We start from the raw sequence: 22,427 nt of genomic DNA, 5'->3' as shown, positions 1-22,427 counted from the left end.
GCTAACAAACTTTCTCTTAACCACAAAAAATGTAACTTCATCCTGTTTGGGACCCCTCAGAAAATTAAAAACATTGATACTGCAAACTATAACATTTCTATTAACAATCATGATATTCTGTCAGTCCAATCTGCTACATTTTTAGGAGTTCATCTAGACAGTCGACTTTCATGGAAAAATCACATCAATTTTGTTACGAATAAAATTTCCAAAAGTCTAGGCATCATCACTAGACTTTCTTCTTTTTTACCCCCTAACATTCTTCGTATTCTTTACTGCTCACTTATCCTGTATATTGCAATATTGTCTGGTGCAACTCTTATCCTTCCAATATTAAAAAACTTCAAACTCTTTAAAAAAAAGGCCATCAGGGTTATATCTGGCGCCCCACCCCTGTCTCATTCATCTCATCTTTTTTCTAAGCTTCATCTTCTCAAAGTCTTATCTGTCTGGACTAATAGCTTCTTCTTTCGAAATTTTGTTTAAATATATATTGTTCATTGAAATCAATTTTGTATATGAAAGGAGAAAATAAATGTTGCTTTGAATTGAATTTAAAGTATCAGTATATATTAGGATTAAGTAACAGTATTTATCAATACTTTTATTCCAGAATGTAATGAATACAGTAAGACGGTAATTCATTGTGATACTTACTAAAGTATACTTTAAGAAAATTGGTCCAGAGTATGGCAAAAACATCTAAGTCCATTGACGATCGAGTCCCACCCAAGAATTATTTAGAAATGTTTGTGACCAATGTTTCAGAAATGTAAGCTTCGTAGGCCTACTAAAGTAGGTAAGCCTAAATGTAAAAGTAATGTATTATCAGAATAAGATATACTGTATGGTATAAAGTAAATGACCTACTGATCTTATGTAAATTTAGTAGTTATAATATTCAAGCTTTTTAAAATGTTTAAGGGTGGGAGGGGTGTGGGCGCAGTGTGCAGACATCAATCTGCTGCAATGTCTGTACTGTATTTGCTATGTTTTTAGTAGTTGTAAGACTACTATGCAAATTGATTTAAAGGATAATTTGAATGTTTTTATATTGTGACCTTTGACCCAGTGACCCCAGGGTAAGATGAAAAATCAAATGTGCTATTCTGAATCTTAAGGGTCATGTTTATATTTGTACTTGTGCATTCTTATTCAAAATACCTATTGGATTAAGAGATATTAGCATATTTTAGATGACCTACTGGAATGACCTTTGACCTTGACCCCAAAGACAAATCAAATACATTATTCTGAATCTTTGGGGTCATGTTTATATTCGTGTTTAATACATTCTTATACCAATTTCTTTATGGTTTAAGAGATAATTGGGATGAAAGTTGTCAAATGGCAGCCATTTTGATTTTATGCAAATTAGGTAATTTATAATGGGCAGATCAGGGTAGATTTTGGATATGATAATATCTACATATAGTTGAGCATGTTTCAGCAAAAAAACAAACTGTTGCAATTTGTTTGACTCAACGCCTATTTTTCATCTATTTCCACTCATCTACAATAAGAGTAGCAGTATTTGATGTTATCCTAGTAGGTCTATAAGTATTAGCGGTAAATAGAAGTTGCTAAAAAGAGTGTTTACAAAATTGTTAGTTGTGGTTTCATAAGTATATTGCAAAATATCTATATTGAAATCACCCAACAGATATACCAGCTTATTTTCAGTTGAAAGAGTATGAAGTAGATTATCTAGGATATCATTGAATGCATTGATATTCAAAGACGATAGATTGATCCCACAATAATATTTTTCCCATGTATCTGTTCTATTTCAATAAATATCGATTCACATATTGATTCATCTGTTGTTAAATCATTACGGACAGTAACTGATACATTGTTTCGTACGTACAGGGCTACACCACCACCCGCCTTAGATTTCCTATTTCTAGAAAAAATATTATAACCTGGCATATCTGTTAGGGGATTATTGTTATACTGTAGCCAAGATTCAGTAATAGCAATAACATCAAAGTCAAATTCAAGAGTAAGAAGAAAACGTTTTAAAGAATCCATCTTACCCAAGAGACTATGTGTATTAAAATGGATAGTAGACAAAATATTTTTATCATTGTTATGCTTAGAGAAATTCTCTGAGAATGTTTCTGGATCAAAATAATTAGATTCAATTAAGCTATCATAAAATTGAGAGTGTGGATCAACATTTTCGTTAATATTCAAGTTCTCGTATGCCACAAAATGGTTAAATTTTACATCAGTTGTAGGGTTGGATTGGCACATTAATTATAGGTATCAAAAATAATTTAAACATTAGGTAAAAGTTAACAATAATATAATAAAATAAAAAACTAAGTATAATGTTATGGTTCAGTGATTTTGTTTGATTTTGTGATAATGGAATAGTCCATGGGGGATGGGAACCCTGCTGGACACCCAAGCCTAGAGAGCTGTATCCAAGGAGACATCTCTCTCTTTGGCCTGGGTGACTGGCAGGGAGAGTAGTGTTCTCCTGGCTAAAGCAAATACAATAAATGCTAAGAATTTGTAATTAATTAATTAAACTGCCATAAACTGGTTAGTGAGAGTTTGTTATGACTTATATTTTATTTTTGTTTCTTATAGTTGGTTTACATTATAGGCCTGATAGGATTAATATTTTGTGAGGTTGAACATTGCTAAAACTACTGTACAAGTTAACTAGCCTAGGCCTACATTATATCCTAGGAGGCCTACAGTAATGACTAGCCTAATTTATGAAAATATTGCATTGAACTATTTATCTTTGATATCTGTATTACAGAGGCTGTTTTGCTTGCCTGTTTTTATGCCAATAAATGTTTGTTCAGACGAGTTACCTGGTATTATTGTTGCACGTGTCAACCGCAATCCCACACAAGTTTAGGGAGGCCAGAGCCTTTTACAGTGGTGTCAGAAGTGGGATTGAACACAAGACAAGATAAAGGTAAAAAGTACGTTATTCAAGGAAGCAGCCTCAGTTTATGGAAGACCTATACTTTTTACATAATCATATTATATACTATTTATGATGGCTATGGAAAACGGAGAAGGTCCTTCTACACAGGAGATTTTACAAACAATAGCAACTGCACTTCAAGGCATCAACGTCCATCATGTTCATCCTGGAATCAAGTTGACCAAGTTTAGAGGTTCCAAGGCAACCAACGAACCTTCGTTGACTGAGTGGCTGGAAGATTTCTCAGCCTACGCAAATCAGTATGGACTGGCAGATGCCAAGAAAGCTCAAGCCTTGTTGGACCATTTAGGTGGAAGTGCTAAAGAAGAACTGATGTGTTATGGGGTTGATGTGCGAAGCAACCATGAGCGAATAATCAATGTGTTGAAAGAACGTTTTGGTCCACTTGAGACAAATGCCTCGTTGAGTGAGACTCTACATAATCGTGTACAACAAGATGGAGAAAGCCTGGCAGAGTTTAGTTTAGCACTAATGAGACTGTATGGAAAAATGGAAACAGCAACGACAGATGCTGGTGAAAGAACTGCAATGGCAAGACTAAAAGATAATACTCTGAAAGAAAGACTGGTTAGAGGTGTCCGCGAAAAATGGGTGCAGCGGGAGTTGCGGCGAATAGAAATTGATTGCAGGGGCAGGACGTTTATGGAAATGCGTAGAAGTGCACTTGATTTTTTCCAAGATCAGGAACCAATCTCTAGAAGGTCCCATGGTGTATACGAGGTGCATGCTGACCAAGTGGCGAATACTTTTCATCGTGACCAAAACAACCAATCAACCGGGAGTCATGAGTTATCCAAAGAGGTCAACACCCTGAAAGATGAAATGGCCAAATTAAGGTTGGTGATCGAGAAAATGGATAGGCCATGGAGTACAAGTACTAAAAGCAGGTCAATTAAAGATGCTAAGTGCTACGAGTGTGGGCAGAAAGGTCATTATAAACGCCAGTGCCATAACACAAATTGGTCACAGGACACCTATTCACAAAGATCCTACCAACCACAGCCAAGCTTCAAATCTCAACCAGCTTACCACCAAGCACCAGTTCCCCAACTTCAAGGAGCCTACCAAATTCGACCTACACCTCAACAGATGCACCAGCCACAGGCAGTCAATCAACCCGGACCAAATTACCAACCACCAATAACTAGTCATCCACAGACAACTTACCAGCCACAGGTAGTCAATCAACCTAGACCAACATACCAACCACCACTAACTGGTCAGCCACAGGCAACTTACCAGCCGCAGATGAACTATTCATCTCAGAAAACCATGCAGCAACAGCGAACCACACAACCAGCTATGCAGCAGTCGGCAGGAGTACAGCACCCGGAAAACTTCTGCCCTCCGCCATCAGAGGCAAGGTGGTAGGAGGGAGTGATAAACTGCCTATTGTTGCACATGAGAGTAGGGTGAAAAGTGAGGATCAAACTGAATCGACTAGGTTGGGACTACTGGCGCCGAGCCCGAAAATGATGTTGGATATTGCTGGTGCACGGATCGGCTGCATTCTTGATACAGGAGCCGAAGCCTCAATAATCCCAACTGATGTATACAATTCAATACTGAAGCCTCGTATTGGTCCAATGGAAAACCTAGATTCCGCTATTAAGATTGTTGGAGTTACAGGAACCAAAATAGCAGTTGAAGGTTATGTACAGATACCTGTTACCATAGGAAATAAGACGGTCGTCGTTGGGTTTCTGGTGGTAGAAAGCAATTCACCTAAATGTGGACGTAAGCAAGATTTTCCTTTGATACTAGGATGTAATGCCCTACGATTATTCATTGATACACCAGATGAAAACCTAAGCATGGTGATTAATAGCCTGAAGATGTCTAATGAAACAGCAGAGTCCAAAGTAACATGTGGGAAACGTGGTGTACTAACCAAAGATTTGTTAGAAGTCGTTCCCCCACGATCAGTAAAAAGACTAGAATGCTGTTTTGATGCCACATGTAGGCTTGATAATGATGTTAAGAGTCTATGGTTAATTAAATCATCCAGTGATAGAGAAGGTCTGGAGGTAATTGAAGGTTGTGTATCCGGAGTTTCACAAGTGAGTCTGCTTGTTTCGAATTCAACTGACGAAGAACTAATCTTAAAACCCAAAACCATGGTAGCAGCAGCAGTAGAGCTAGTTCAACAAGCTCATGTAGTTACATTCCAGACAGATGATGTTCTACAAATAGATGTTAGAGAAGTTTATACTGATGAGAGTCAAGTAATTAACAGCTCACCCATTCCACTAACGCAAATAAATACCTGTGAGAGACATGTGTGTAGAGATGGCACAATCTTGGAACTACCATTTGGAGTAAGTCTCAATAACATCGATCCTGATGAAATTGACCAAGTTGCAAGATTGCTTGTAGATCATAAAGAGGTTTTCTCAACTGGCGAGTTCGATCTTGGATATTGTGATTTAATTCCTCATGAAATCAAAGTCTCCACTGACAAGCAAATCCGTATGCCCTATCGTAGAATACCACCATCACAAATGGCCGAAGTCAAACAGCTGCTACAAGGCATGCTCGATAAAGGAATTATACAGAAGTCCTCTAGTCCGTATGCTAGCCCAGTAGTACTTGTACGGAAAAGCTCAGGAGCACTGCGACTGTGTGTGGATTATCGACAACTCAATGCAATCACAATCAAGGATTCGTTCCCGTTACCTCGGATTGACGAGACTCTTGAAGCTTTAGGTGGAGCCAAATATTTCTCACCTATGGATCTCTCTCATGGATATTTTCAAGTTTCGATGCACCCAGACTCCGTCCCATTAACAGCTATTCGAGTTCCTTGGGGGTTATTCGAATTCAATCGCATGCCTCAAGGATTGTGTAATAGTCCAGGAACATTCCAGCGAATTATGGAAAATATATTTGGTGATCTAAACCTCGAAAAATTGATATTGTATTTGGATGACATCCTTGTATTTTCAAACACTTTTGAAGAACATTTGGACCGGTTAGCTGAAGTATTCAGGAGACTACAGAAGTGTGGTTTGAAGTTAAAAGGTGGAAAATGCAAGTTGTTCCAGACTGAAGTAACTCATCTAGGTCATATCGTCAACAAAAATGGAATATCGGTAGACCCAAGTAAGGTAGAGAAAGTTATGCGGTGGCCTACTCCCAAAGATTCATCGCAAGTGAGTTCATTCTTGGGACTTGCATCTTACTATAGACGATTCATATCTGGCTTCTCGAAAGTTGCTGCTCCATTACATGGATTGACCGGAAAGAAAACCAGAAATGCGGGGAAGAAGCTATCGTTTGAATGGAGTGGACAAGCCGAAACAGCATTCCAGACACTGAAGAAAGCACTATCAACAGCACCTGTCTTGGCCTACCCCATATTCGGTAAGGAGTTTGTTATAGAAGTGGACGCTTCTTTCAATGGTCTAGGAGCATGCTTAATGCAAGCAGACGAAGATGGAAAACTTCACCCCATATCATATGCCAGCCGCAGCCTTCGTGGAGCTGAAAAGAATTATGCAGATCTCTCAAGCTTCAAAGTAGAACTTCTCGCTCTGAAATGGGCTGTAACAGAAAAGTTTGGATCATACATTAGAGGATCAAAATGCACTGTCTTTACAGATCATAACCCATTAGTTCATTTAAGGACAGCCAAGTTAGGAGCAACGGAACATCGTTGGGTGGCTCAGCTCGCACCTTTCAATATCGACATTAAGTACAAACCTGGGAAGAGCAATCAGTGTGCAGACGCACTAAGCAGATGTCCAGATGCTGAAGTATGTGATGTTACAGTAATGGTAAAAGAAGTGACAGCCTGTAGTTTAGTACCCATCAACATCCGAAATGCAAATCAAACTACTAAAGAAATTCACCCTCAAGATGAAACACATAGTTTGTTTCCGTCCTACACTCACCAACAATTAGCTAACCTCCAGAGAAGCGATGCAATATTGGCAAAGGTTTGGGAGTATTGGCAAATCAACTGGAAACCTGGGCAACCAATTACTGATAACTCTGTTGGACTAAGAGGATGGTTAAAACAGATAACACATTTAAAGGAGTGGAAAGGAGTACTATACCGAGAAGTTAAATGTAACACAGGTGACTGTCGACAACTACTCATTCCACATAGTCTTCGCAACAAAATGCTAGAGATGGCACACGATGGATGGGGTCATCAAGGTGCTAATAGGACTATTGGCATTTTAAAGACAAGATGTTTCTGGCCTGGACTTCAAGATGATGTCCGACAACATATTAAGAAATGTTTCACTTGCACAACATCCAAGACAATTTGTCCCATGATTCGCATGCCTAGACGCCATCTAATCGCATTCCGTCCATTTGAGTTGTTAGCTATTGATTTTCTCAAACTTGATAAGGGCAAAGGTGGTTACGAGGATGTCTTGGTTCTAACAGATGCGTTTACTAAGGTTGCACAAGCTATACCCTGCCGAAATCAGTCAGCCATAGTAGTAGCGAAAGTCCTTCAAGAGAAGTGGTTCAATTATTATGGTGCACCACAGCGGCTTCACTCCGACCAGGGGAGAAACTTCGAAGGCCTAGTCATTAAGGAACTTTGCAAACTCTACAACATTCACAAATCCAGGACCACGCCATACCACCCGCAGGGCAATGGCCAAACAGAGAGATTTAACCGTACCCTTTGTGGAATGATAAGATCTATTGATCATAAACAACGACGAAAATGGCCAGAGCTGCTTGGACATTTAGTGTTCTTGTATAATTCAACACCCCACAGTGTTACTGGTGTTTCACCATTTCGCCTACTATATGGACGTGAACCGTTTACGCCATTAGACCAACTTCTCAACAATTCACGGGAAAACTGGGAAGATGACTTTATCGAACAACAAGCTGATGCTATACAACAAGCCCATCAAGTGGCAAAAGATAGCATTGAACGGAAACTAGAAAACTCTACACTGAAGCAGAATATACATAAGATGAGTCCACAACTGAGCGTTGGAGATCGTGTACTGTTGAAAAGGTGTGCTTTTGAAGGCAGACACAAGTTAGAAGACAAGTTTCATCATGATGCCTACATCATAGTTTGGGTTAACGACGCTGGAGACGTTTACAATATTCGGCCTCTTCTGGGTGGCCCGACACGTACTGTAAATAGAAAACTCTTAATTGTTGATCCAAGGGAAGCAACAACTGAAGACATTGTAGGAAGTGACTCAGATGAAGAAGATGATATGCCAACCTGGGTATTTACACATCATGACTTACCACAGCAGGATGCAAGACACCAACCAGTAGAACCTCAACTCAGACGATCATCAAGATCAACTAGAGGTTTTCATAGTAACCCTGAGAAATGGCCAAAGTCTACAGTTTCTCGCCATTAAGTGTTGACTTAATTATTTTATGAACTTGAATTTTATGTATGCACACCTTCTATTGGTTTGTGCTACTTTTCTGTAATTGTTAAACCATTTTAAGCTAAATAATCTATGATGATAAAGTGTTTGGTGTTCATCAATATTACCGCATAGGAGTTATTGTTATAATTATGTTACTATTGTTTACCTAATTGTTAATAGGTATTAAGTTTAAGAGTACAGCATGTTATGGTGTCATAATATGGTATTTTGAAAATAATTAGGTACACACAGGTTCTTGTATCATGTAACATGAGATGTATTTATAGATGATTGAAAAGCTGATAATAATGGTTTAAAGTACCACAATCTCTGAAGCTTGTATTATATAATGAATCGATCTGTCACAGAGTAATGGTTATAGGGTAACCTATGAGTTGTTGTAGTTATAGTTTTTGGGGTATGAAGCCGTATGGTGGCACCTATTGGATTGGTCATGCTCCTTGAGCTGTTAGTTGCGTTGGAAAGCAGTCTTATGGGTGAACCTTTAGCAGTGGTCATGAGGTGCGATCAGAACTTTACTGATCGGGTGAGTGTCATGGTAACAAGGGCCATGATGGGTGGACTCGCATTGGAAATTCCTCATACTTCTGCTATTGGGAGGGACCGTACTGGCTCCGTATTTAGTATCTTCACTTTAACAGTTGGCATGACATGATGGTTAGGAGTCCATTGCAGAATGTCTTAACGGGGGGTGGCATCCCAATGCTATTTCAACCAACAATCGGGTATCTAATAATTAGTATACTTTATCTTGCGACAGTGTGTCAGATTACAATACTTGGGGGCCAAGTATAGTCATCACGGGGAACATGTTATGGTTCAGTGATTTTGTTTGATTTTGTGATAATGGAATAGTCCATGGGGGATGGGAACCCTGCTGGACACCCAAGCCTAGAGAGCTGTATCCAAGGAGACATCTCTCTCTTTGGCCTGGGTGACTGGCAGGGAGAGTAGTGTTCTCCTGGCTAAAGCAAATACAATAAATGCTAAGAATTTGTAATTAATTAATTAAACTGCCATAAACTGGTTAGTGAGAGTTTGTTATGACTTATATTTTATTTTTGTTTCTTATAGTTGGTTTACATTATAGGCCTGATAGGATTAATATTTTGTGAGGTTGAACATTGCTAAAACTACTGTACAAGTTAACTAGCCTAGGCCTACATTATATCCTAGGAGGCCTACAGTAATGACTAGCCTAATTTATGAAAATATTGCATTGAACTATTTATCTTTGATATCTGTATTACAGAGGCTGTTTTGCTTGCCTGTTTTTATGCCAATAAATGTTTGTTCAGACGAGTTACCTGGTATTATTGTTGCACGTGTCAACCGCAATCCCACACAAGTTTAGGGAGGCCAGAGCCTTTTACAATAACAATAATTAAACTTAAAACAATTCTGTTTAGTGCTGCCGTATTACTAATACATAGGTAGCGTAAGCGTTGCACTCCTCGTGTATAAAACGGAGAATAATACATTAGATATGCAACCGGGTATGCAAAGGTATAATTTGCATAATGGTACATAGCGGACATGCTTGGAATTTAAACAAGCAAAGCCAGGTTAGATATACTGACATTACAAAATGAAAGAAGGCTGAGAAAAAGAAACCAGTCATATCTCAGTTCCTCAAAACACCGTAAAAGTTACTTGAATATATAGGGAATCCCAGTAGAAGTTCGCCATTTACCAGCAGAGAATTTAAGTTTAGTTCCATTGTCGTATAAAGCTTTAACTTGAAATTTCCATTTCTTCTTTTCTTTATAATCCACTAAGGTCAGATCATCTATCACGTAGAACTGTTTATCTTGTAAGGCAATATTCTTCTGTTTCATGACTTGAACTTTAGAGTTATAACTAAGTAGTTTAATTATAATTGTGTCGGGGCCTCACCGGCAGTACAGGACCGACTCGATGTGCACGCTCTATCGTTGGTATTTCACTAAATTCAAAGTTATCTATTAGAATGTTCTTGGCCAAGACAACACAATCCTCACCTGATTCTTCTTTAAGTCCCACAATTCGAACGTTGTTACGTCGGCTGAAGCATTCAGATTTATTGGCCTCTAGTTCCAGCTTCGCAACCGCAGATGACAATTTATCAACCGTTTGTTCGAGTTGACCAATCTTGTTAGCCTTGATAATATCGTTTTCCTCGAGTGCTGCGATTCTGTCCGAGTTAAATCCAATAGCTTGGTTCAAATCCTCTTTAATTTTGGCCTGCCCATCTAATAATGATTTTAGAGAAGCATGTACAAAATTGTTAAAGTCCACAGGGTTGGAACAAGCACTTTCAATATCGGCTGGGCGAGAGCGAGTCTTGGGTTTGGTGGCCATGATGCATACACGCCGTGTAAATTGTAGTCAAATGAGGAGCGCTCACTATGCACGTCTTACTCTGAGCACGTCATTGTTTTGTCTAGAAGAGAGTGATGTTGGTCAATTAACAGCCACATTAAGTAACTCATTAGGTGAGAAATCAGCCACTGAAGTAGTACACAGAAAGGAAGAATACACAATAACAGGTAGATGTAACTTGGAAGGAGACTGGTACATGGATATCATTGATGAAGCTATGACACATGTCATAGGTTCACCAGTGAGTATCAAGGTGGAACCTATTGGACTTGTACATACTATAGACAATATATCAGAGTACAAAAAAAATTATAAAACAGACAATGTGATAGATGTCCGATCCGATACTGATGGGTGTATGTTAGTAACAAGCTACAGTAAAGATTTAATAAAGTTCGATCAATCAGGTTGTTTTGTTTCTAAGATACAAATACCACAAAATGTTAGAGTCAATCGCATGCATCAAATAGGCAATGGTCGTCACATGGTGTACACTGACACATCAAAAAAATGTGTTGTAATGTGTGACAATCAATATCATGAAATCCGAACTTTTGGTAAAGGAGTATTAAAATATCCAAATGGCTTAACAGTAAACCAAAAAAGCAGGATCTTATATGTAGCAGATCGTGAATGTCACTGTGTGTTTAAATTCAATATTGATGATGGTAGTCTATTGGGTAAGATAGGTTCTGAAGGTAGTAAAGCAGGTCAAATGAAGTTACCATTAGATGTTGCTTTAACAAGAGAGGGTCATGTGTTTGTCGCTGATTGTGAGAATAACAGAATACAAATGTTTGATGCTAATGATAAGCTGATAAAGATTCTTGTAGCCTATGGTAAAGAAGATGGTAGAGTCAGGGGTCCTTGTGGTATAACTATAGATATGGATGGAAATATAATAGTATCCAGTAATCATAAACTACAACTATTTGACCAAATTGGTAAATTTATTAAAAGAATAGATAAAAAAGATGTTGGGTTGCATACTCCAGTAGGGATTCTGTAATCTCTAACAGACCACGAAGAGTTGCAGTAGCAAACCATAGATCAAACAATGTAAAAATATTCAATTATTAAATCAACAAAAAGTTGAACAAAAATAACCTCAAATGTATGCATCCAAATATTAAAAATAATTCATTATATTGTTATGACCACAACACGAAGAACATAAAATGTAGTTTTCTTGATGCTTAAAAACACAGAAAATGTACAGAATGAGGCATAAATGTTGAACACAAATGCAGCTAAGAAGTCACAAAGCCAACAGTAAACTAACCATTGTAGAAATGTCAAGCTTTAAAACTGGGTGGCAGTGAATAAGAAGTTTCTTACACTGAAAACCATTTAATTTACACACTAGATACAAACTTAGATTAAAGGAAAGATTCACAAAATATTCCAAATAACCTTTAAAAAAACTTATTACTGCCTAATATATAAACTTACTGCAGAGGCTTGCAAACTATGAAGATAGGTGAAGGCATTAAGGAAAACTACAGGAAAGATTAGATATAGGAAATATAAACTTTTAAAAATAATATGAATATTGGATTCAAAAATTGAATTAGCTTAGTTTATAATAAGCCATGGATATTCATTTGACATGCGAGGTAATACAGTTTAGATTATACTATCAAACTTTGACTTACTACCTTAATGTAATATGAGTTAACACAGTTTATTATATATTTGCTGTACTGATGTTTGCTTGCTATTATTTGTCAATATACTGTACTAATTTGTTGCTTTTTTGAATAAATGTTATAAACTTGAAATTTTTATTTATTGAAGACGACTATTCGACACTATTTATCACAATATACTTTTATTCAAATTATCACATTATGGAATCCGTGGACCTGCTTTAGATCTTTTCAAAATCGCTTTCGAATTGTGTCCAGTGTACCAAATTCCACAATTCTATCTCCAATTTCAATTATGCTCCATGTGGAGTCCTCCAGGGCTCTTTACTAATGGTCCCCTTCTATTTATTTTATATTCTAACAAAATCTACCTTTCTTCCCCTTACTTAACTTTCTGTACGCCGACGACACAACCGCCGTTTACTCTAACCCCAATATGCAAACATTATTTAATACTACCATCACCCATTTAACTATGTTATCTCAATACTTTGCCGCCAACAAACTCTCTATTAATCACAATAAGTGTAACTTCATCCTGTTTGGGACCCCTCAGAAGTTAAAAAACATTGTCCCGTACTCTTTATAAAATCACCCTGGACAATGTCGAATCTGGTAAACTTCTTGGTGTCCACCTAGACAGCGGTCTCACACATAAATGATGTTGAAAATAAAATATCCAAAAGCCTTGGTATTATTTTATAGGTTATCATCTTATTTACCCAAATATTTTACGGATTTTTTATTGCTCCCTGATACTTCCCTATCTGAGTTACTGTAACATTGTCTGGTGCAACACATACCCTACCAACCTTAACAAGATTCATACTCTCCAAAAGAAGGCTATCAGGATCATATCTGGAGCACGACCACTGTCCCACACATCAAATTTATTCTTGAATCTTCGCCTTATGAAACTCAATGACATTAATCTCATCCAACAAAGTAATTTTGTCTTCTCCTTCATTAACCATATCCTGCCAAACCATCTCTGCTATCCTTTTACCTTCACTTCGTCTTTTCATCACCACCACACACGATCTCATAACAATATTTCTGTACCTATCCATAAAACCAACTCATTCTAACACAATATTAGATACTGCGGACCCAAATTATGGAATAATTTACCTCTCCATTTTAAAATCTGCCTCCCAAAATGTATTTAAAATAAAAAATCATATCTTCTCTTATTATTAGCCTGTCATGTCTTGACCTGTAACTATCTTTTCCATACTTCCTCCTTTTTTTTAAATTTATTTTTATTCATTTATTTATTTTTTTATTATTTTTCTTATTTATTTATTTATTTATTAAGGCTCACCCAACTCAAGATGTTTATATTCATCTTTCCGGGCCCAACTCAAGATGTTTATATTCATCTTTCCGGCCATCTGCCTTCATTCTATGACCTATTATCATTATATTATTTGCATTGTACTTTTCCTTACCTTTTTTTTCACAGTTTGTAAATAAATGTTATGAAATGAAAAAATGAAATGAAATGACTAGTGGTATAAAAATAAAATTTTATATTATTCTTTTAGTTATTGAAAGATTCAGAATTATTAAGAATTTATTTAGATGATGATAATGGTAATTCCCAAAGAATTCGTTGTTGATAACAGAAAGACAATTACAAACCTCTTAACTTGGAAAAATGAAATATTTAGGAAGTTATTTTAAAGCATATACAAACAATAGAGGGCACCATAACATCTTGAAAATTACATCAAATCATAGTGCTACTAAAAAACAGAAAGATATTGGCATCTATAATAGTAAACATGGGCATGTTAAAGTTGGAAAATGGGGCACCAATTCAACATTTCACTTTGTCAATGCAAGAATTTATTATAAACATCTTATAGACCGATATAAAGTATATGTTTTCTTATCACTATCTAGAGCCTTCAGGTATTACAGTATAAGTTGTTATACTTTATCAGGATACTTTTTATGTTTATCCAAATTGGGAAAATGTATTTTAGCGGGAAAGTGGGAGTGCAAGAAGAAATCTCGGGAGACTACCGCCATTACTGGGAGGTCTGCAATTATGGAGAGATGGGAAGGGAAAGTCTGTCAACAATAATTAGAACTAATAATTATGACTTTGCTTAAACTATTTAGTAATTATTAAATTATATATTCACCTGTATGTATTTGTTCACAATAAAAAACAAATATAACAATAAAATATATTTTAAATTATAGTATCAGTGTAGTGCATTTTTTTAAATACAATTGTATATATACAGTAGAAAAAAAACATAATTATTTACTAATCTAATGAAATTTTTGTTCAGAAAACTAAAGTTATTAGAAAGAAATTATTTGGTGCCTAGTTACTGTTGGCCTAATTAATTTTAACTTTATCCTGCATAATGTTTTTGGAGGTTTTTTGATATCATTAGCATTTTTTGGATCAAAAAACCAAAGGATGATGTTCAAATTAATTATGCAAAAACTATATATAAACTATGGTTTAGAATAATTTTGACGAATTTTTTAACTTTTCCATCAAAAACGCACGCAAATTATCCAATTCCACGTGCTCGTATGACGTAATTTTATGTCAAAATTGTTTAAAAGTTCGTAAAATTACTAGAAAAGACTGGAAAAACATAAATCATGCGAAAAAATTATATTTTTGCGCTGCATGCGAACGCGCACGTAAAATAATTGCACGTGCTCAAAATGACATGAAACGCGTAGAAAGTTGATTAAAAGGTGATTTTTCGCATTTTGAAATTTTAAATGCGTGTGCGCACATAACTTTCGGTGAAACATGCCATTTTCAATCCATAGAAAGTTTGCCCTTGATATGACTTAAATGTTCACCAAGTGTCATTACAAAATGTTTTTAGTCTATGTTAAATACGCGAAATTTATAAAATCGCGTGTAACTTACGCTGCGCGACTCTAAAGTAAAAATACGAAATGTCCTGCACTTCTACAGCTAGAGGTCAATCTTCTGAAAAGTTATACGATAATGTTGATAAGAATTTAAGATACATGTGACACAAAATTCTGGGAAAGAAAGAAAGAATAACATAGAAAAAAAAAAAAAAAAGATCCTGACAATAACAAGTGCGGATAACCAATTAAAAAATTTATTTTTCAAATATGAGAATAACTATATATTTTTGTTTAAGTTTTAAGGTGTTGGATAAAGATGAAAGTAAATAAGGTAAGGTTGTTTTTAAACAAACTGTTTTTCCAATGCTGTAGTAGTGTAGATAAAATGTAACAAATTGTAAAAGCTATATTCTTATGTGAATATAAATATGTAAAGTTTATATGCAAAACATTTTACAAATCTCTTTTTACATAGCTTTAGCACGTTTATTAAAAGAAACTAATTTCTGGTTATAAAAACCGTGAAACTTCCTCCATTGGTATATCTTTTCAACTTATTTTAATACAATTTATTTTCATGTAGATTAAAACAAGAAGAATATGACAAAATGTGAAATGAGATCAAAGAGCAAGTTGCCATTGATTCCATGCAAGAAAACTACCATATTACATGTGAGAAAATCGTGCAAGCACTAATGATCTTGTAAACAAAATCAATGAAATCAATAAACAATTTTCAATTATTATTTGAGGCAATCGAACAAACATACCATGAGAGAAGATCAAGCAAGCCCTAGAACCTTGTTGGAAAATGAACCAGACAATTATCATTACCATGTGAGGCAATCGAACAAACATACCATGAGAGAAGCTCAAGCAAGGCCTAGAACCTTGGAAAATCAACCAGACAATTATCATTACCATGTGAGGCAATCGAACAAACATACCATGAGAGAAGATCAAGCAAGCCCTAGAACCTTGTTGGAAAATCAACCAGACAATTATTATTACCATGTGAGGCAATCGACAAACATACCATGAGAGAAGATCAAGCAAGCCCTAGAACCTTGGAAAATGAACCAGACAATTATCATTACCATGTGAGGCAATCGAACAAACATACCATGAGAGAAGATCAAGCAAGCCCTAGAACCTTGGAAAATGAACCAGACAATTATCATTTCCATGTGAGGCAATCGAACAAACATACCATGAGAGAAGATCAAGCAAGCCTAGAACCTTGTTGGAAAATCAACCAGACAATTATCATTACCATGTGAGGCAATAAAAAAAACTGTACCATGAGAGAAGATCAAGCAAGCCCTATTACTTGGTTGGAAAATCAAATTACTATTACATTTTGAGGCAAATAAAACAAATTTAATTAATTAATTTTTATACTTAAAGATTATTTATTTCATACAAACAATTAACCCGATTATATTAAATTCAATATTCTATTTCAGAATAAAATTTCGTATATGATTTTCAAAAATTGTTATGTTTTTTCTGTTTTGTTTTTGTTTTTTTTTAATTGGTGGAAAACAATTATGATATTGTTTGCAAGTGGTTAAAGCATCATATTTTATATTTTGAGCAGAGAGCCCTCAAATTGGATGGATGGACAAGGAACTCATTATATAACATGACTTCTCTCTGTAGTTTTTAGATATAGGCTACAACACACTAAGAATTAAACATGTATTCAAATAGAGTTGTATATTAAACAAGAAAAGATCTCATTGTTCTTTTTCATAGCTTTTACTTGTACAAATACAATTTTAAATCTATATAATCAATGGACTATATCTATTAATAACTATTGTGAAATTAGCACACATAAATGCAGCCCTTATTATTAGCACCCTGGATTTTCCCAATTACAAACTTAGTTTATTCAGTGATCGTTATATTCAAAGGCATAGCATATTTCCTGAACAATTGTGGAATGTATTTTATTCACAAATTTAGGTAACTGCAACATCTGAGTATAGAAAAAAAAGATCAGAATTATAATGTTATAAAATTAATTTAAATAAATAAATAAAATTATTTATAGTGTACATCAAGTGTATATAAATTTGAGTCAACATATGAAATGTTTGAGCTTTTGAGTAACACTAACCCTTATTCATCCCTCATGGGGTAATTAGCAAAAGAAGGAGATGGATTACATCAGCTTACAATAACAACTACAAATTACAACACACAACAACTCTTCAGAATTATAAAATGTTTAATTTAATATAATAACAAGTTAAAATTTAATAACAAGTTAAAATTTAATAACAAGTTAAAATTTAATAAAAAGTTAAAATTTAATAAAAGGTTAAAATTTAATAAAAAGTTAAAATTTAATAAAAAGTTAAAATGTATAAAATAATAAAAACAGGCACAAATGACTTTCTTTTACGGTTAGTTTAATATTAAAGGAAGTCCTTTAATGATTCACTACCCTTGATTTCCTGAATAAAAATGTAGTTACATTGAACATTACAAAGATATGTGTACATTGCAGTTAACTTACATTTATGCAATAGGGGTACGCATGAATTGTCAGTCTTTATTGAAATAAAACTGGTTAAAAGAAAGAAGATAGATTTGAATAACATCAGACAGCATGGGATCTGTAATGATATTACATTACAAGTGACTGAACTTACAGGTTCAACAGGTCCACACACCTTACTGGTATCTAGGTTAGCTATCCTCATAGCCATGACAACCACATACCAGACGTATTAGTAATGATAACTAATGTTTCATAACCACTTGCTATATTGCTGAGCTACAATAAACATCTACCAAACCAAACTAATGTCTTCGTTCATTTATATATTATATTGTTGTGTACAAACAAAGACATAACATCACAGGATCATCAAGTATAAGAATATTTACAGTCAACTTTAAAGAAGTAATTTCCAATGTAAGTAAATTACTATATACAGTCTTTTTTTTTTCATTGAATATAAAAACGTATCAGGCTATAGGCGCTTTGACTTTGACAAGATCGAGATTTATAAAGTTTAAACTTACGATATTGTACATACAAGAATAACTGCTCTCTAATCTCTCTTTTTCTTTCTTACATATATACGCTTATAATATCAATTTATTTATAACTAACAAATATCATTGTTTTCTATTGATATTTATAATAAGACGATATTTAAATGTATATACAATTTTCTAATCAATTAGCTAATCCTTTGCATATCAAACTAATTTAATAGACATACAGTATACAAAAACATTACATCAAACTTTTCATACTATAGTTAAACATCGTATGCTCAATCTCTAATAAAACTTCTATCAACTAAAGCAGAAGTGTCATGTCCTGGGAGCACTCTTGGATGACTTTTGGGAGCAGGAATGCTAGTAAACCAAACCCAGTACAGTTTTGTTTTCGATCATTTGAGAAATTTCCTAATTCTGTGCTTGTATTTTTCTGCTTTCAAATATTGTTAAAATGATTACGTTGTTACCATCAGAAAAAATTATTTAGTATCTTATTTTTAAAATGTAAAAGCAATGTGTTAACCTTTTCTTAATTCTAGAAAGAAAATATATAATTTTAAAAAATATAAACATATGTAAAATATAATTGAATTAAAATGAGAGGTGCAGATACTCTTTAAAGAATGTTGTTGTTGCCAAAACAAGGTAGAACCTCAAAATAACTCATTTATTCACCTATATTTTAAAACTTTTTAAAATTTTATTTTTTCACCATTAGGGGTATGTTATATGTGGGTTATCTGGTAATGCTCCTTTCTTTTTGGAAAAAAACATATTTTCCTCTAAAAATAAAATTTAAAAAAATACTGTATTCTGTTTTACAGATGTCTGCTAAAACAGTATTGAAGGTTTTTGACAAAAGAGATCTGGAATGTCCAATCTGTCTACAAAGATTCACAGATCCAAAGGAACTTGAGTGCGATCATACTTACTGTCTAAGATGTCTGCAAGATTTGATGAAAAAACATGGCAAGATACAATGTCCAAAATGCCGTCAGATGCATGGTATAAAAATTGATGAGTTGAAAAGCATGAAGTCAAATGAAACACTAAGTAATCTAGTTGAATGTGTTGACAAGATTGAATCTGAACAACCAGAAATCTGTTCAAGTTGTAATAATCAACCGAAACACCATTGTTCTGAATGTCAGATGTATTTGTGTGGGCAATGCATCCAACAGCATAAGAAGTTTCCTGCACTGAAGAACCATTCTCTGTACACACTGGACACTAACATAGAGGAAGATAGTCAAGATTCACTAAAATGCAAAAATCATGTTGATAAAAAACTGGAGGATTACTGCCTAACTTGTAACCTAACTGCATGTGAAGATTGCAAACATATTGTTTGTTGTTACAGAAATAAACATGAGGTGATTCAAATGCAGACAGCTCTGAATGACATTAATTTAACTGTTACTGAAACTATGGATATAGCTGAAAATGTTAGAGAAAAACTAAAGGAAAGATTAGATGTTATCACTAAAAATAGAACAGAGTTAGAATCTAGTTTGAAGTTAAGCAGGACAGCGATTGAAATTCATGAGTGTACAATTATCAGAAAAGTACAGGAGGAATCTAAGGTAATGATGGAAAATCTTACACAGATTTATGAAGAACAAAGTAAAGTTATTAATATTCATGTTGAAAATATTGAATCAAAGCTGACACAAGTAAACTCATTGATGGGCTCAATCAATAAAATGATGAATAAACCAACAGAAACAGAAAATCTTGCATTATATCAGACAACTATCACTGCAGTTGGGAATGAAGTTGCAGCAGATGAATTGGATAAATCATTTGCTAAAACAAGAATTACACCAAAGTTCATTCCATCTTCAAAGTTGGCAGAGTTGATAAATCACGAAGGTGTTGGTAAACTTATAACTGTTGGTGGTGTTCACCAGGTTAATAAACTTATTAATGTTAAGGTTAATAAAAAAGATGAGAACATTTCAGTCACAAAAGGACAGCCATTTAGTGTGAAAGTATCTAGTCTAGCAGAGAGTGATGTTGGTCAATTAAAAGTTACCCTAACCCACAAATTAGGTGCGAAATCAGCCACTTTACAAGTAAACAGAAAGGAAAAGTACACAATAACAGGTAGATGCAACCTGGAAGGAGATTGGCAGATGGATATCACTGATGGAGTTATGTCACATGTCATAGGTTCACCAGTGAGTATCAAGGTGCAACCTCTTGGACTTGTACATACCATAGATAATATATCAGAGTATAAAGAACATGATAAAAATAAAAATAGTCTGACTAATGTAGTATTAGGTACTGATGGATGTATGTTAGTGTCAGGCTACAGTAGAGAGTTACTAAAATTTGATCAATCAGGTTGTTTTGTTTCTAGATTACAATTGCCACAAAATGTGAGTGCTCCTTACATGCATCATATAGGAAATGGTCACATGGTGTATACTGATAGAGTAAATATCTATGTTGTAATGTGTGATAATCAATATCAGGCAATCCAAACCTTTGGTAAAGGAGTATTAAAACTTCCACTGGGATTAATAGTAAACCAAGAAACCCGGATCTTATATGTAGCAGATCGTGGATGTCACTGTGTGTTTAAATTCAATATTGATGATGGTAGTCTACTGGGCAAGATAGGTTCTGAAGGAAGTAAAGCAGGTCAAATGAAAGAACCAGAAGATGTTGCTGTAACTAAAGATGGTCATTTGATTGTTGCTGATAAGGCAAATAACAGATTACAAATATTTGATGTTAATGGCAAGCTGAGAAAGATCCTTGTAGGCTCTGGTAAAGAAGATGGTAAAGTATGGACTCCTTATGGGTTAACCATAGATATGGATGACAATATAATAGTATCTAGTATGAATAAACTACAACTATTTGATCAAAATGGTAAATTTATTAAACGAATAGATAAGGAAGATGATGGGTTGGATTATCCAGTAGGGATTGCTGTAATCTCCAAAAGACCCCGAAGAGTTGCAGTGGTAAACCATGGAGCACAAAATGTTAAAATATTCAATTATTAAAATAACTGTAAAACATGAAAACAAATCAATACTCAACCTGCAATTTATACATCAAAATAATTTATAATCTATGTTTAATAAATTAAAACAGGCAACAGTCACATACCTCTTGAACCAAAGTCCGATGTAGCCTTAAAGAAAAAGGGGGTTTGTTTTGCAGTTTGTGAACAAACTAACAATTGACTTGGGAAAGCAATATTATGAATAAAATAACCATTCAATCAGGGAAATCAGTTCTTGCCCTGGTGTTGAGCATGGGAATAATTGTACAGATGGAGTTTTAATTAATAAAATCTTATGTGCTGTTTTTAATATTGGAATTAACTCTTTTTTAGTTTAATAAAAATAATGTACAATGTATTTTACACAATCATTTTTTAACATTTAAGAAAGAAACGCCCATGATCTTCCTTTGTTAAAAGCAAGTGTACAAAAATGACAAGTATTTTCACTTTTAATTTAATTCCTAAAAAAAAGTAATCTGTATAATTTACTGTATTTTAATACAGTAAATTATACAGATAAATTTTTTAAAATTGTTTAAATGTACAAATTTAGAATTTTTGTTAATATACTTATAAATATAAAACTTAATAAATAATTTTATCTAATTTTCTTGTAAAATATACTTTTATAAAAGTTTTAATTAGTAATTGTTTTGTAATGTTGGAATAACATCAAAATAAGAACACTTATTAGAATATACTTTATCAATCAGTTGTTTAAAGTAAATATAATGATCAAATACAAAGAAGACATATAATAATTGACTATACTTTATACATATAGTAGTTGTATAATAATCAAATTCATCTCAAACAATGATTATAATCATTTTGCTTACTGTTCATATTTAGTAATCTTGATAGAAGATGGTGTGGACTCACAATTAACACTGATGTTACAGGAAAAGCTGGTAAAAAAAGAAAAGCAATTTAATATATCATACTATGAATACAATTAATAATACAGTTATGTATTAAAGTCAAAGAAATATCTATACCTATCTATCTATATCAATACTACAACGAATAAGGGAGGAGTAGTACTTTATAAATCGCACTTTTTACTCAATAGTGTCGGATGGAGGAGAAGATGAGAGAGTCCTAGACTCAGGTACCCCGAGTAAAAACGGAAAAAAGAGATGATC

The 22,427-nt window shown here is 34.3% G+C and overlaps 1 protein-coding gene across 1 annotated transcript; it reads left to right on the top strand.

The window, feature by feature from the left end:
* The first annotated feature begins 19,081 nt into the window (after positions 1-19,081).
* LOC144838367 (tripartite motif-containing protein 2-like) lies at positions 19,082-21,569 on the top strand. Its single transcript, XM_078693706.1, has one exon. It carries the CDS (start codon positions 19,082-19,084, stop codon positions 21,275-21,277), a length of 2,196 nt encoding a protein of 731 aa, XP_078549832.1. The 3' UTR covers positions 21,278-21,569.
* Positions 21,570-22,427: the final 858 nt, after the last annotated feature.

This window comes from Antedon bifida, chromosome 3 (assembly GCF_963402885.1).
Source record: "Antedon bifida chromosome 3, ecAntBifi1.1, whole genome shotgun sequence".
NCBI classification, from domain to species: Eukaryota; Metazoa; Echinodermata; class Crinoidea; order Comatulida; family Antedonidae; genus Antedon; species Antedon bifida.
Note: the sequence above shows the minus strand (reverse complement) of the source record. Positions and strands in the feature narration are given on the sequence as shown.

Coding starts and splice junctions, on each gene's coding strand:
- LOC144838367 (XM_078693706.1), top strand. CDS start 19,082: ATGTCTGCTAAAACAGTATTGAAGGTTTTTGACAAAAGAGATCTGGAA.